Raw genomic sequence first — 13,698 nt, forward strand, 5'->3', positions numbered from 1 at the left:
CATACCACCAGCTCCCAATCCGCCCGGAGGACCGCCACTACACGGCGTTCGAGGTTGACGGCCGCCTTTTCCATTTCCTCCGGGTTCCCTTTGGTGTCACGAATGGAGTTTCGGTGTTCCAACGAGCAATGGACTGAATGGTGGACCAGTACGGGCTGTGGGCCATGTTTCCTCTGCGGTCATGATCAGCAGGACCACGACGCCAACCTCCACTGATTTCTCCAAACCGCCCAAAAACTCAATCTCACCTATAATAAGGAGAAATGCATTTTCCGCACAACCAGGCTAGCCATCCTCGGCTACATCGTGGAAAACGGGATCCTAGGACCCGACCCTGACCGTATGCAACTCTTACAACTCCCTCTCCCTCACTGTCCCAAGGCCCTCATGAGGTGCCTCGGATTTTTTTCATACTACGCCCAGTGGGTCCCCCAGTATGCAGACAAAGCCCACCCACTATTTAAAGCCACACTCTTCCCACTGTCAGCTGAGGCTCGCCAGGCCTTCAACTGCATTAAGGCGGACATCGCCAAAGCTGCCATGCGGGCGGTAGATGAGTCCGTCCCATTCCAGGTGGAGAGCGACGCCTCAGAAGTCGCTATCGCTGCCACTCTGAACCAGGCAGGCAGGCCAGTAGCGTTCTTTTCCTGAACCCTCTCCGCTTCGGAACTTTGACACTCCTCGGTCGAAAAGGAAGCCCAAGCCATTGTGGAAGCCGTACGGCACTGGAGGCACTACCTCGCAGGTAGGAGGTTTATCCTCATCACCGACCAGAGATTGGTTGCCTTTATGTTTGACAACTCGCAGCGGGGCAAAATCAAGAATGACAAAATCTTGCGGTGGAGGATTGAACTCTCCACCTATAATTATGATATAGTATATCGTCCTGGGAAGCTCAATGAGCCCCCAGATGCCCTGTCCCACGGCACATGCGCCAGCACGCAGGACGACCGACTACAGGCTATCCACAATGACCTCTGCCATCCGGGGGTCACCCGGCTTGCCCACTACATCAAGGCCCGCAACCTGCCCTTCTCCACCGAGGAGGTTAAAGCCGTCACCAGGAATTGCCCGATCTGCGCGGAGTGTAAACCGCACTTCTGTAGACCAGACAAGGCCCACCTGGTAAAGGCATCCCGGCCCTTTGAACGCCTGAGTATTGATTTCAAAGGGCCCCTCCCTTCGAACAACCGTAACATCTACTTTCTCAATTTAGGGCAGCACGGTAGCATTGTGGATAGCACAATCGCTTCACAGCTCCAGGGTCCCAGGTTCGATTCCGGCTTGGGTCACTGTCTGTGCGGAGTCTGCACATCCTCCCCGTGTGTGCGTGGGTTTCCTCCGGGTGCTCCGGTTTCCTCCCACAGTCCAAAGATGTGCAGGTTAGGTGGATTGACCATGCTAAATTCCCCTTAGTGTCCAAAATTGCCCTTAGTGTTGGGTGGAGTTGCTGGGTTATGGGGATAGGGTGGAGGTGTTAACCTTGGGTAGGTTGCTCTTTCCGGGAGCCGGTGCGGACTCGATGGGCCGAATGGCCTCCTTCTGCACTGTAAATTCTATGTCTATGTTAAATATTATACACGAGTTCTCCCGTTTCCCGTTTGTCATCCCATGCCCTGATATGACCTCCCATACAGTCATCAGAGCTCTGCACAGTGTCTTCACCCTGTTCGGTTTCCCTAACTATGTCCACAGCGACAGGGGTTCGTCCTTCATGAGCGACGAGCTGCGTCAGTACCTGCTCAGTAAGGGCATTGCCTCGAGCAGGACTACCAGCTATAACCCCAGGGGTAACGACAGGTGGAGAGGGAGAACGCGACGGTCTAGAAGACCGTCCTACTGACCCTACAGTCCAGGAATCTCCTGACCTCCCATTGGCAGGAGGTCCTCCCCGATGCGCTCCATGCTATTAGGTCCCTCCTTTGTACGGCCATGAATCTGACTCCTCATGATCGCCTATTTGCCTTCCCTAGGGGAACTACTACGGGGGTCTGACTTCTGAGGACACTGGGCCCTGTCCTCCTCTGAAAACATGTTCGGACACATAAGACCGACCACCTGGTAGCGAGGGTCCTACTCCTGCACTCGAACCCCCACTATGCGTTCATTGAACACCCCGATGGCCGACAGGACACCGTTTCCCTCCGGGACCTGGCACCCGCAGGCTCTACTATCACGACCGCCGATGTATCTCCCACACTACACCCCACCCGACCTCCCATGCCCTGCGCCCCTGCGCCTATTTTCTCCCCGCGCTCCCTTCTGCCCTACACACCGGTTCGCAGGAACGAAGCTCTGGAAGAACCATCCCCGGAGTCCACCCTTGGACCCGCACCGAACATCCTTCCACAGCCATCCAAGACGGCTGCAACACCGGAACTTCGTCGGTCACTACGCACGATTCGGGCGCCGGACCGACTGAACTTGTAGACCCGTCACCCCAGCCGGACTTAATTTTTTAACAGGGGGTGAATGTGGTGAATGTGTAACAACTATAATTCACACTGTACATTACTGTGTCCCTGTGGGCTCCATCTGTGAGCCGTTGCATGGCTCTGCCCACAGGGGGAGATGAGGAGCATGTACAGGGCTCTGCCCTCGGCTCCAACCCCTTCTGGAAGTATAAGTGCTGCGGTCCTGTGAGTCCGTCTTCAGTTCAGCATCGTCGCATAGTCGCAGGCAGGCTCAGTTGCAAGCCGATTAAAGCCACAGTTTACTTCAACTCGTGTCTCTGAATGAATTGATGGTCGCATCAAGGGTATTGTCAGCTTTGATTGTTTCAGCCTGCAATTGGTCTCAGCCTCTGTCATAGCCCTGCTTCTCCCCTGTGGTTGTGATTTGAAGTGTTTGGGTGTTGTGGCTTTGTTGGTTGAATAACTGGCTATGTGCGATCTGGATATGAGTCCTGCAGTGCTATGTGTGAGGTGAAGCTGTGAATGTGCGTGAAGTATGAGTTGTGGTGGATAGAGATAATTGTGAAGTGGGGAGTTGGTGATAGTGGTGAATTGAGCAGTGTGTCAAGCTAGCAGTTCAGTTGCAAGATTAAGACTGTTAAAGATGCATTCACTGATCTTGACCAGTCACGTGGGATCTTGAATATCTTGCAGTACTGCACCCAGGTCCTTGGGGTCAGAATGCTAGCATTGACTGCAATGCCTATCTGGTCCCATTGCCTTTGTGTTTCTGCTGAAGGACCCCCTGATCCTCTATTGATAGAGGACCTCCCTCTGCCTGTCCCCTACTGCACAAAAGCCTCCCACTTTCTGCTAACGTTTGCCATTCATTTGTCTCTTACAATAACTTCCAGCACCTTCTCCAGTCATAATTTATCTCCCCTTTAAGGGATGCAATCTGGCCTTAGGTAATGCAGCCTAACATTGGGGGGACAATCAGTCTAACATTGGTGCGAAGGAAACTTTTAAAGACAATAACCAAAGGCAAAATCAATTGTCGCTTCGAAACGTATAGGTTAATAAATGACAGACAGCATGGACAGTAAAAGGAAAATTATATTTGACATAATTGATTCAGCTCTTTTGACAAAGAAGTAGAGAGATTTTCTGAAGATAATGCAGTTGATGTTGTTTATATTGACTTCCATAAAGTATATAAGATGATAAAGGGTATTGACAAGGTAGACATAGAGCGCATGCTTCTTCTTGTGAGACAATCTAGAACAAAAAGGATAAGGGATAGCAAATTTAAAACAGAGATGAGGAATCACAGAATCCCTACAGTGCAGAACCAGGCCAATTGGCCCACTGCCCCTCTGAAAGAACACCCTACCCAGGCCCACTCCCCGTCCCATCCCTGTCACTCCATCTAACCTTTGGCTGTTAAGGGCAATTTAGCATGGCCAATCCACCTGACTGCGGGAGGAAACCGGAGAACCCGGAGGAAACCCAAGCAGACAGTCACCCATGGTCAGAATCGAACCTGGGTCCCTGGTGCTGTGAGGCAGCAGTGCTAACCACTGTGCCTCCATGCCGCCCCAAAGCTGAAATTACTTCTCTCAAAGGGTTACGAATCAGTGGAATTCACTACCCCAGAGTACGGTGGATGCCGGGACATTGAGTAAATTTAAGGAGGAGATAGACAGATTTAATTTAGTCATGGGTTGAAGGATTATGGAGAATGGGCAGGAAAGTGGAGTTGAGGCGGAGAGGAGATCAGCCATGATCATATAAAATGTTGGAGTGGGCTCAAGGGGCTGAATTGCCGACTCCTAGTTTTTATGCTCTAAGTGCACAAGGGGCTTGTGGAAGCCATCTTCTCACGCTCGAATAGCGAATTTGATCTTCTCCAGGTAAAGAAATACCAATAGGTCTGCCAGCCAGTCCGTAGCTCTGTTACAGGAGACACATCTGAAGGTTGAGGATCAGACTAGGCTGAGAGAAAGGTGGGTAGGGCAGGTTTTCCATTCAGGATTAGATTCTAAGACAAAGGGTTGTGGCAGTTTTGATCAACAAATGGGTGGCGTTCGAAGTGGGGAGTATAGTGGCTGACTCTGGGGGGAGACATGTGATGGTGAGTGGGAAATTGGAGGGGATACCGGGGGTACTGGTGAATATTTATGCTCCGAACTGGGACGATGTGGACTTTATGAGGTGGTATTGGGGAAGATGCCCGATCTGGACTCGCATTGCTTGATAATGGGGGGGGGGGGTTTAATACGGTTTTAGACCCAAGGTTGGATCGGTGGAGTTCGAGATCAGGAAGGTGTCGGCAGTAGCAAAGGCGCTGACGGGGATTATGGAGCACATGGGAGAGGGGTGGATCTGTGGAGGTTTGGGAGGCCGGGGGCAGGGGAGTTTTCATTCTTTTCACATGTGCACAGGGTGTACTCCCGAATGGGCTTTCTTGTCCTAGATAGGACGCTGTTTGCGGGGGAGGTCGCCGTGGAGTACTCAGCGATAGTGGTGTTGGATTATGCTCCGTATTGAGTGGATTTACGGGTGAGTAAGGGAGGGGGCCAGCGCCCACAATGGAGGCTAGATGTGGGGCTTTTGTCGGACGAGGAGGTTTGTGAGTGGGTGAGGGGGGCCATTCGGGAGTATGTGGAGCTAAACAACACAGGGGAGGTTTTGGCAGCCACGTTGTGGGAAGCATTGAAGGTAGTGGTGAGAGGGGAGCTGATCTCGAGAAGGGCACACAGGGAGAAGGCAGAGCGGGTGGAGATGGAAAGGCTAGTGGGGGAGATTCTGCAGGTGGACAGGAGGTATTTTGAGGCCCCGGAGGCGGGAGGAGCAGCAGAAACCGCAGATGGAGTTTGGGTTGTTATCCACGGGGAAATCAGTTGGGCAGCTGAGGAGGGTGAGAGGGATGGTTTATGAATATGGAGAGAAAGCGAGTAGGATGCTGGCGCACCAGTTGAGGAAGCAGGAGGCAGCGAGGGAGATCAGGACAGTGAAGAGCTGGGGAGGGAATGTGGTTTTGGACCTGGTGGGGGTGAATGGGGTGTTTAGGGATTTTTACAGCAGGCTGTATGAATCGGAACCCCCAGCCAGGGTGAAGGGGATGAGGCGGTTTTTGGAGGGGTTGGAGTTCCCGAGGGCGGACGAAGATCTGGTGGAGGGGCTGGGTGCCCCCATTGGGCTGGTAGAAGTGGTGAAGGGCCTAAAGGCGATGCAGTTGGGCAAGGCCTAGACGGATACCCAGTAGGAGTTCTATAAAAGGTTTTCCAGAGTCCTGGGGGCCTTGTTGGTGAGGGCGTTTAACGAGACGAGGGAGCAGGGGGTGCTCCCTCCGACGCTATCCCAGGCCTCAATCTCCTTGATTTTGAAGCAGAATAAGGAGCCGGAGTGTGTGTCATATTGGTCGATCTCACTGTTGAATGTTGATGCTAAGTTATTGACCAAGATCTTGGCCTCGAGATTTGAGGACTGTGTGCCAGGAGTGATCGGAGAGGGCCAGACGGTGTTCATGAAGGGGAGGCATCTGGCGGCTAATATCAGGAGGTTATTAAATGTGATAATGATGCACCCGAGTAACGGGATGTGGAGGTGGTGGTCCCATGGATTCGGAAAAGGCCTTTGATCGAGTGGAGTGGGACTATTTGTAGGAGGTTTTGGGGTGGTTTGGGTTTGGACAGGGTTTTGTGGATTGGCTCCGGCTGCTGTACCAGGCACCGGTGGCGAGGGTGCAGACAAATCGGGTGAACTCAGGCTATTTTAGGCTGCACCGGGGTCGAGGCAGGGATGTCCACTCTCCCCTCTGCTCTTTGCCCTGGCTATAGAGCCGTCGGCGATGACACTGACAGCATCGAGGGACTGGCAGGGGCACCCGGGGGGGGGGGGGGGGGGGGGGGGGGGTACACAGCTTTATCTGGACAATTTGTTATTGCATATTCCGGACCCATTGGGTGGTACTGGGGGGAGTGTTGAGATTTACAGTAATTCGGCCGATTTTCAGGGTATAAATTGAACATGGGTAAGAATGAGGTCTTTCTGATCCAGGCCAGGGTGCAGGAAAAGAGACTTGGGGAGATGCCATTCAAGGTGGTGGTGGGAAGTTTTACATATTTGGGCATTCAGGTGGGAGCAGCTGCATAAATTAAATCTGGCCCGTTTAGTGGAGCGGATGAAGGGGGACTTTCTTGAAAAGTCACTTCATTCTGCCACGCAGCAGTCCTCACCTCTCTTTAGCTGCTGATTACTGGGGATCCAGGAAACACAGCCAGCAAGGGTTAAACTAAGAAGAGAGGTCAAATCTGAGGCACGCGGCCTCATTAAAATATTTAAATGATCAACCTCCTGGGAATGGGTTGATTGCTCACCCTCACAATGCCATACAAATGGGCATTTTCGAGAAAGGTTGAGCTCAGGGCTGTAAGGGAAGGGGAACAGGATTAATTGAATGGCTATCTCAAAGAGCTGGCACAGTCACAGTAGCTCATTGGAATTTCCCACAGGCAGCCCCTTGGTACATAAATCTACATGGAAACAATTTTGATATTAAGGGTTTTGTAAACAATATTAAAAGTATTGCCCCTCCCCAAAACAGGATGATCTTGCTCAGGAAAGTTCTCTGTTTTAATATGAATGATGAAAATATAATTGAATGACTTTACATTATTATTTTTTCCTTAAGTGAGGGGAGAACAAAGTTATGATAAGAAGGTGAGCTGCATAATGGACATCTTGCGGCTGCTCCATCATTAACCATCAGGAAATTGCACTTCTGTAATATTGGTGATTCTAGCAAGATTGTCGTCAATGTGTTTTCTCTCCAAACATTTTACCTGATCAATAAGTTATATGGAAAACTGTTGAAATAATTTTAGACTGAATATATTTTTTATTAAAATCAATAATGACAAAATGTATTAAAGAAAAATTATGAAGGTTACTGTGGCAGAAATAATGCAACAGATCAATTTTGAAAATTATAGAACCATTAACAGCATTTTTAAAAATTGTAATTATATGTTTCTGAATTCCAGAATCCTTCACAAAATGTAAGCAGTAACAGCTGATTAAGTAATTCTGTGTTGCAGACGCATTGTTCGAGGACAGACACCTCAGAGTCTTCAGGATCACAATGTTACATTCTGCAAAGATCATTATGAAGAATGGGGAGACATTCCAGAATGTCCTTTACCACAATTTGCTGGAAATGAACCAGTAGTAAGTCAGAGCCTTTAAGCTAAATTAAACATCTTTACATAGATATTAACTGCCTTTTTAAGTAGCACGATGAGGGCTTGTTGGGTAATGACACCATAAATGGGCATGGCATTGGTAAAGTCAAATTATTTGCCTCAGAAAACTAAATGGGGAGATGCCGGCGTTGGACTGGGGTGAGCACAGTAAGAAGTCTTACAACACCAGGTTAAAGTCCAACATGTTTGTTTCAAATCACTAGCTTTCAGAGCACTGCTCCTTCCTCAGGTGAATGAAGACATATGTCCCAGAAACATATCTATAGACAAAGTCAAAGATGCAAGACAATGCTTTGAATGCGAGCATTTGCAGATAATTAGGTCTTTACAGATCCAGAGATAGGGGTAACCCCAGGTTAAAGAGGTGTGAATTGTCTCAAGCCAGGACAGTTGGTAGGATTTTGCAAGCCCAGGCCAGATGGTGGGGCATGAATGTAATGCGGCATGAATCCAAGGTCCCGGCTGAGGCCGTACTCATGTGTGCGGAACTTGGCTTTAAGTTTCTGCTTGTCAATTCTGCGTTGTCGCGTGTCATGAAGGCCGCCTTGGAGAACGCTTACCCGGAGATCAGAGGCTGAATGCCCTTGACTGCTGAAGTGTGCCGCACCCCATCCCACACCTTGCGGACCTGGCCGCCCATCAGGCCAGGGATGACCCAGGGAGTCCCGCGACGACCCAGAGTGTACAGGCCTCGCTGTCATTCGAGCAGATTACAGACAGCGCATGCCGCAGGAGGCTCTGTCTTAACAAGGAGCCAGTGTGGCAACTGTGCCATGTCCTCGCGGACTTGGCACTACATGGAGGAGGAGGACACCTACTCCTGGTGGCGGTCAAGATCACCGCAGCCCTGGATGTTTACACCTCAGGATCATTCCAGCGGGGCCCTGTGTGGCATCTCGCTGGCCACAGCCCACAGCTTCATCTGACAAATCACGGATGCCCTATATGCCCGGGGGGGAAAACTATATAATCTTTGACCAAGCCCAAAAAGATGCCGGGCAGAAGGTTTCTCCACCATCACCGGGATGCCCCAGGTCCGGGGGTAATAGATGCCACAAATGTTGCCCTGCACTCACCAGGCCATCCGGAAGTGTCCTATGTTAACAGAAAGGGGTTCCACTCCCTGAACATACAGCTTGTGTGTGACCACCAGATGAAGATAATGCACATGTGTGCATGCTTCTTGGGGAGTATGCACGTCAGCTACATCCTGGGACAGATGGCCATCCCCAGCCTCTCCGAGGGCCACCCCAGGTTGGGCGGCTGGCTCTTGGGGGATAAGGGGTACCCGCTGAGGACCTGGGTGATGATAACCCACAGAAAGCTGAGCGTTGGTACTCCTCAATATATGCCATAGGCTCACCCCTGCTTGCTCACACCCATCACATGCACGAGGTGTGCCTGAGGGGGAAGGGGGAATGCCTGGAGTGATGGGCCACAGGTTCGGAGGTCGGCCCGCATTGTGGAAGAAAGCCATAGAGGCATCATACTGGTTGTGCACAAGGGTGTTTATTGTGTGCAACAATTTCCCACCCTCTTGATGGTGCCACTGCCCCCCCCACCCCCCCCCCACCCCCCCCCACCCCCCCCCCCACCCCCCACCCCCCTCCCCCCGCTTCCCCCCTCACCTGGTGTCCTCAGTGATCCTCAACATGCTTGGCCCTCCTAGCTTTACTGCTACGTCTAGGTGTGTCCCCAGGATGCACATCTGAGGTGGGGGCAGCCAGTTGCCTACCTCGTCCCATGGCCTTCGATGCCCTGACAGGTGTCCTCTGGGCTGGAGGGCCCCGGCTCACTTATCAGCAGCTCATGCAAAGCCGTCCCACCCTGTCCCATGTGCTGATCTCGAGATGCGGCTTCATCAGAAGGGTGGAACTTGCGAGAGCTGGTGGCCACCGTCACCACTCCATGGGATGGGTCCGGGTTGGCACCTAGCGCCCCCTTCTCTCGGTCGGTGCCCATAGGGCCCTGGAGTTCAACTTGAGACGGAGGGGCAGCTGGTTCAAGCCCCGGCTGCCCCTGCATCATCTGGCTCTGCCAGCCCTGGCGGTTCCCCGATGCCTGCACCATGGTGTCGACACCCTCACCGATGCTCCTCAGTGACTGGGCCATAGATTTCATAGAATTTACAGTGCAGAAGGAGGTCATTCAGCCCATCAAGTCTGCACCGGCTCTTGGAAAGAGCACCCTACCAAAGCCCACACCTCCACCCTATCCCCATAATCCAGTAACCCCACCCAACACTAAGGGCAATTCAGCGTGGTCAATCCACCTAACCTGCACATCTTTGGACTGTGGGAGGAAACCGGAGCACCCGGAGGAAACCCACGCAGACACGGGGAGAACGTGCAGACTCCGCACAGACAGTGACCCAAGCTGGGAATCGAACCTGGGACCCTGGAGCTGTGAAGCAATTGTGCTAACCACTATGCTACTGTGCTGCCCGTACATGCTCTGCAGTGCCTCAGCAATTTCCACCTCCAACTGGGACAAGCTCCACAGAGTCTCGGCCATTCCCATCTGAGAGCGGGACATGTCCCGCAGAACGTCATCAAGGACAGCCTGGTACTGGGTTATATCCCACAGTGAGGCAGATATTCTGTCGAGACTCTCAGCAATGCCTAACATTGACTGTGCAATGTCCTGGACACCTCCACTAAAGCTGCTGACATTGTGAACCAGGCTGTCTACTGCAGCCGTCACCCTAGCAATGTTGGCTTCGGTGCCATGCATTGCCGGCGACAGCTCCTGTGCCCATAGCCTCTGGGACTCCTCCAAGCAGCTATGGAGTGACACTGACATCTCACTCTGATTGTCCCGGCCTCACCCTAACATCTCCATCTGCTCCAGGATGACCTCTTCCACAGGCTCAGCGTCAGGCATATAACCGGCTGGGTCTTGGGATCCACCAGACCTCAGACTGCTGTCTCGCCTGGGGATTCCTGCTTCCACCTGATATCCATCATCAGCAGTGTGGTGCTCACCAGATTGTGCCCCAGAAGCCTGACCACTAACATTTCCCACCAAAGTGCATGCATCTGCACTGGTGGAGGGTGGGGATGGCAGCCGTGATCTATTATCGGCTATTATGGTGGCATCGACGGAGCTCTCCTCTGAGGTGGTGGGTTCGTGGGAGGCTGGAGAGGATGCCACCTGGGATGGGCCGGCTCCGTCAGCTGGAGGACCTGCGGGAGATTGGACATGTGGTCAGTAGGAGGGATGGGTCAGCCCGTAAGGCAATAACAACTCACTTTTGACAGGTCTTTTGGCTGGGACCCAAAGGTTCCTCACCTCTGCGGCATCCGCTAGTCTCCACATTAGTGACTCTCTTGCCTTCGGCCACACCGGTCACCTCCAGGGCCCGCTCCTCAAAGGAGGTGAGGACTTTTATGTCCGACACTCCTCTGTCAGTCCGTGTCCTCTCTCAGCAATTGTGGGAGAGCTTTTCCTGAAGAGACACAGAAAGGGCATCGTTAGCCACATGCGTGGTTCACAGTGGTGAGGGGGGGGTGTCATGGAAGGATTCGGTGGGGGGGGGTTTGACGAGGGAGGGTTGGAGGTTACATAGAGAGTTGGGTGGTAGATGCTCACTTGGGGGCAGAAAGGTCCCAGGGGTCAGGGGGTGGGGTGGGGGGGGGGGGGGGGTGCAGCTGGGGGTGGCGTTGCTGTCTTCTCACTCGTGCTGCCTGGTGTAGGTCATTAACCTTTTCCTGCACTGGAGGCCAGTCCTCCTGGTCATACTCCCAGCGCTCACAGTCATCGCCATCTCGCCAGGCAGCGCTGGCTGTCCTATGGCTGACCTTCCGGGGCCCTCAGGGGAACAGGACATCCTCCTGGCCTCCACTACATCTAGCAGCCTCGCCAGACCTGCATCCCCGAATCTTGGGTGCCATTGTCTGGAGTTAGCTGGAGTTGAATGAGCAAGTACTCAACCTTGTTAGTGGGGGCTGGCGTGTACAGTCCTGGCGAGTGAGCTGGCGAGCCTTCAGTTGCAGTGAGAAGCCTTCACAAGCTAGCTGAGCATTGTGACTATGGCCCATCCCTCCCTGAGATGTTGAGAGACCGCCTGGTATGTGGCACTAAAATAATATGGTGACCCAAAGGAAACCAGCCTTGGGCCCAAAAAGGACCATAGAACTATCACTTCCCCATGAGAATGTGGAAAAGGTGGTCTAGGAGCTCCAGGGTTCCACGGGTTACAACGTACACAGCGTGGTCGCCCCCCCCCCCCCCCCACCCCCCCATTCTGATGAGTGACACACCCACAAGTGTACGGCCTATGGGACCCAGTCGCGCCGGAACAACATTATACAGGAGCCACCATAGCCCAATGAGACATTTTGCCTGAGGATACCAAAGAATACTCATAACGGTGCTGCATTTATGGTCGCAGGACCTTGGCAGTCGAGGCTACCAGAATCGACAGCGAACGCATCACCCTAGTCGGGAAACATAAGCACCCTGAGCCAGGGCTTTACATATTGATCAACCCAAGGAAGACAAATGCATCCAGCTAAATTACATCATGGCCCCCAAAATGGCCCCAATAAAAATAACCCTCCAAGTAAATGATCAACCCTTGGCTATGGAGACTGAAACGGGGGCTGCTGTCTCAGTCGTCAGGCAAAAACTCAGTTGGGGATCCAGTGCCTGAGTCTAAATGACATTAAGGTCTGGCTGGCGATGTGTATCAGGGAGCCATTGACAATTATTGGGACTATGCCGATCCAGGTTAGCCATGGACGACAGTCAGTCCAACTACCACTGGTGCAGGGACTCAGATCCAGGCTCCAACAAATCTTCCAAATGGGTTCAGGTGGATTATATGAGGTCCTGGGAAAATACCCGGAAGCTAAATTTTATGTCAACCTGGATGCCCAAGGATTTTCGGGCCCGTCCAGTCCCATAAGGTGGATGACAAACTGAGCCGGTTGGAGAACTTCGCCCAGACCAGTTCACAAGTGGGCAGCACCAGTGGTCCAGGTGCTAAAGCCAGACATGTCCGTCTGCTTATGTTCTTTTTAAATTTGTTCATGGGACATGGGTGTCGCAGGCTGCGCCAGCATTTATTGCCCTTGAGGGGTAGTTCAGAATCAACCACATTGCTGTGGATCTGGAGTCACATATAGGCTACACCAGGTAAGGACAGCAGGTCCCTGAAGGACACTCGTGAACCAGATGGGTTTTTACAACAATCAGCAATGGTTTCATGATCTTTTAATTCCAGATTTTTATTGAATTCAAATTTCACTATCTGCAGTGGCAGGATATGAATCTGAGACCCCAAAGCAGTACTCGGAGTCTCTGGATTACTAGTCCAGTGACAATACCACTATGCCACCGCTCTCCCTATGGATGTGGCGACTGTAAAACGATGGTCCACAAGGCCTCCTGCTTGGACAGGTAACCAATGCCACATGTGGAAGAACATACGCAAAGTTGGCCGGGGGCAACTCATTTATGAACCATGAGACATGAGCCATGCGTACCTCCAGCTGGAGATAGGCACAGTGTCCAGAAAATACATCGCCATTAACACCACAGGGGATTGTACAAGTACACATGGCTCCCATTCGGGGTGTTGTCCCCATGCGCAATTCTCCAGTGGGTAATGGAAGGCATTCTTCAAGGGCTCCCCAGGGTGGCTGACTACCTGGACAATGTACTCATACAGGAGCCACCAAGTAGGAACACCTGGACAGTCTAGAAGAGGTCCTTCATTGATTTTCAGAAATAGGTGTCTGCATGAAGAGGGTAAGTGCGTCTTCCAGGTGTAAGACATATATTTAGATCCAAGTTCACAAAGTCTGGTTGCAGCCGATTAAGGAGAAAGTCTGAGCCATCAAATGTGCCCCAAGAAACATGAACATGACAGAGCTAAGATAGTTCCAAGGGTTCGTCAATTATTATGGAAATTCAATTTCGAATCTGGCTACCATAACTGGCGCCTCTGCACGCACTTCTAAAGCACCAAAAATGGGCTTGGAAGATGCCACAAGTAGAAGCATTTGCCAGAGTGACGTGCCAGACTACTGATA

The 13,698-nt window shown here is 52.0% G+C and overlaps 1 protein-coding gene across 1 annotated transcript in view; it reads left to right on the forward strand.

Moving 5' to 3' along the window:
- Positions 1 to 13,698, forward strand: part of LOC119963802 (NADPH oxidase 3-like) — a 121,766-nt gene that overhangs the window by 67,627 nt on the left and 40,441 nt on the right. Inside the window, exon 8 of the mRNA XM_038793140.1 lies at positions 7,496 to 7,625. Coding sequence (XP_038649068.1) covers positions 7,496 to 7,625 — 130 coding nt within the window. The remainder of the gene's footprint in view (positions 1 to 7,495; positions 7,626 to 13,698) is intronic.

This window comes from Scyliorhinus canicula, chromosome 1 (genome assembly GCF_902713615.1).
Source record: "Scyliorhinus canicula chromosome 1, sScyCan1.1, whole genome shotgun sequence".
Lineage (NCBI taxonomy): Eukaryota > Metazoa > Chordata > Chondrichthyes > Carcharhiniformes > Scyliorhinidae > Scyliorhinus > Scyliorhinus canicula.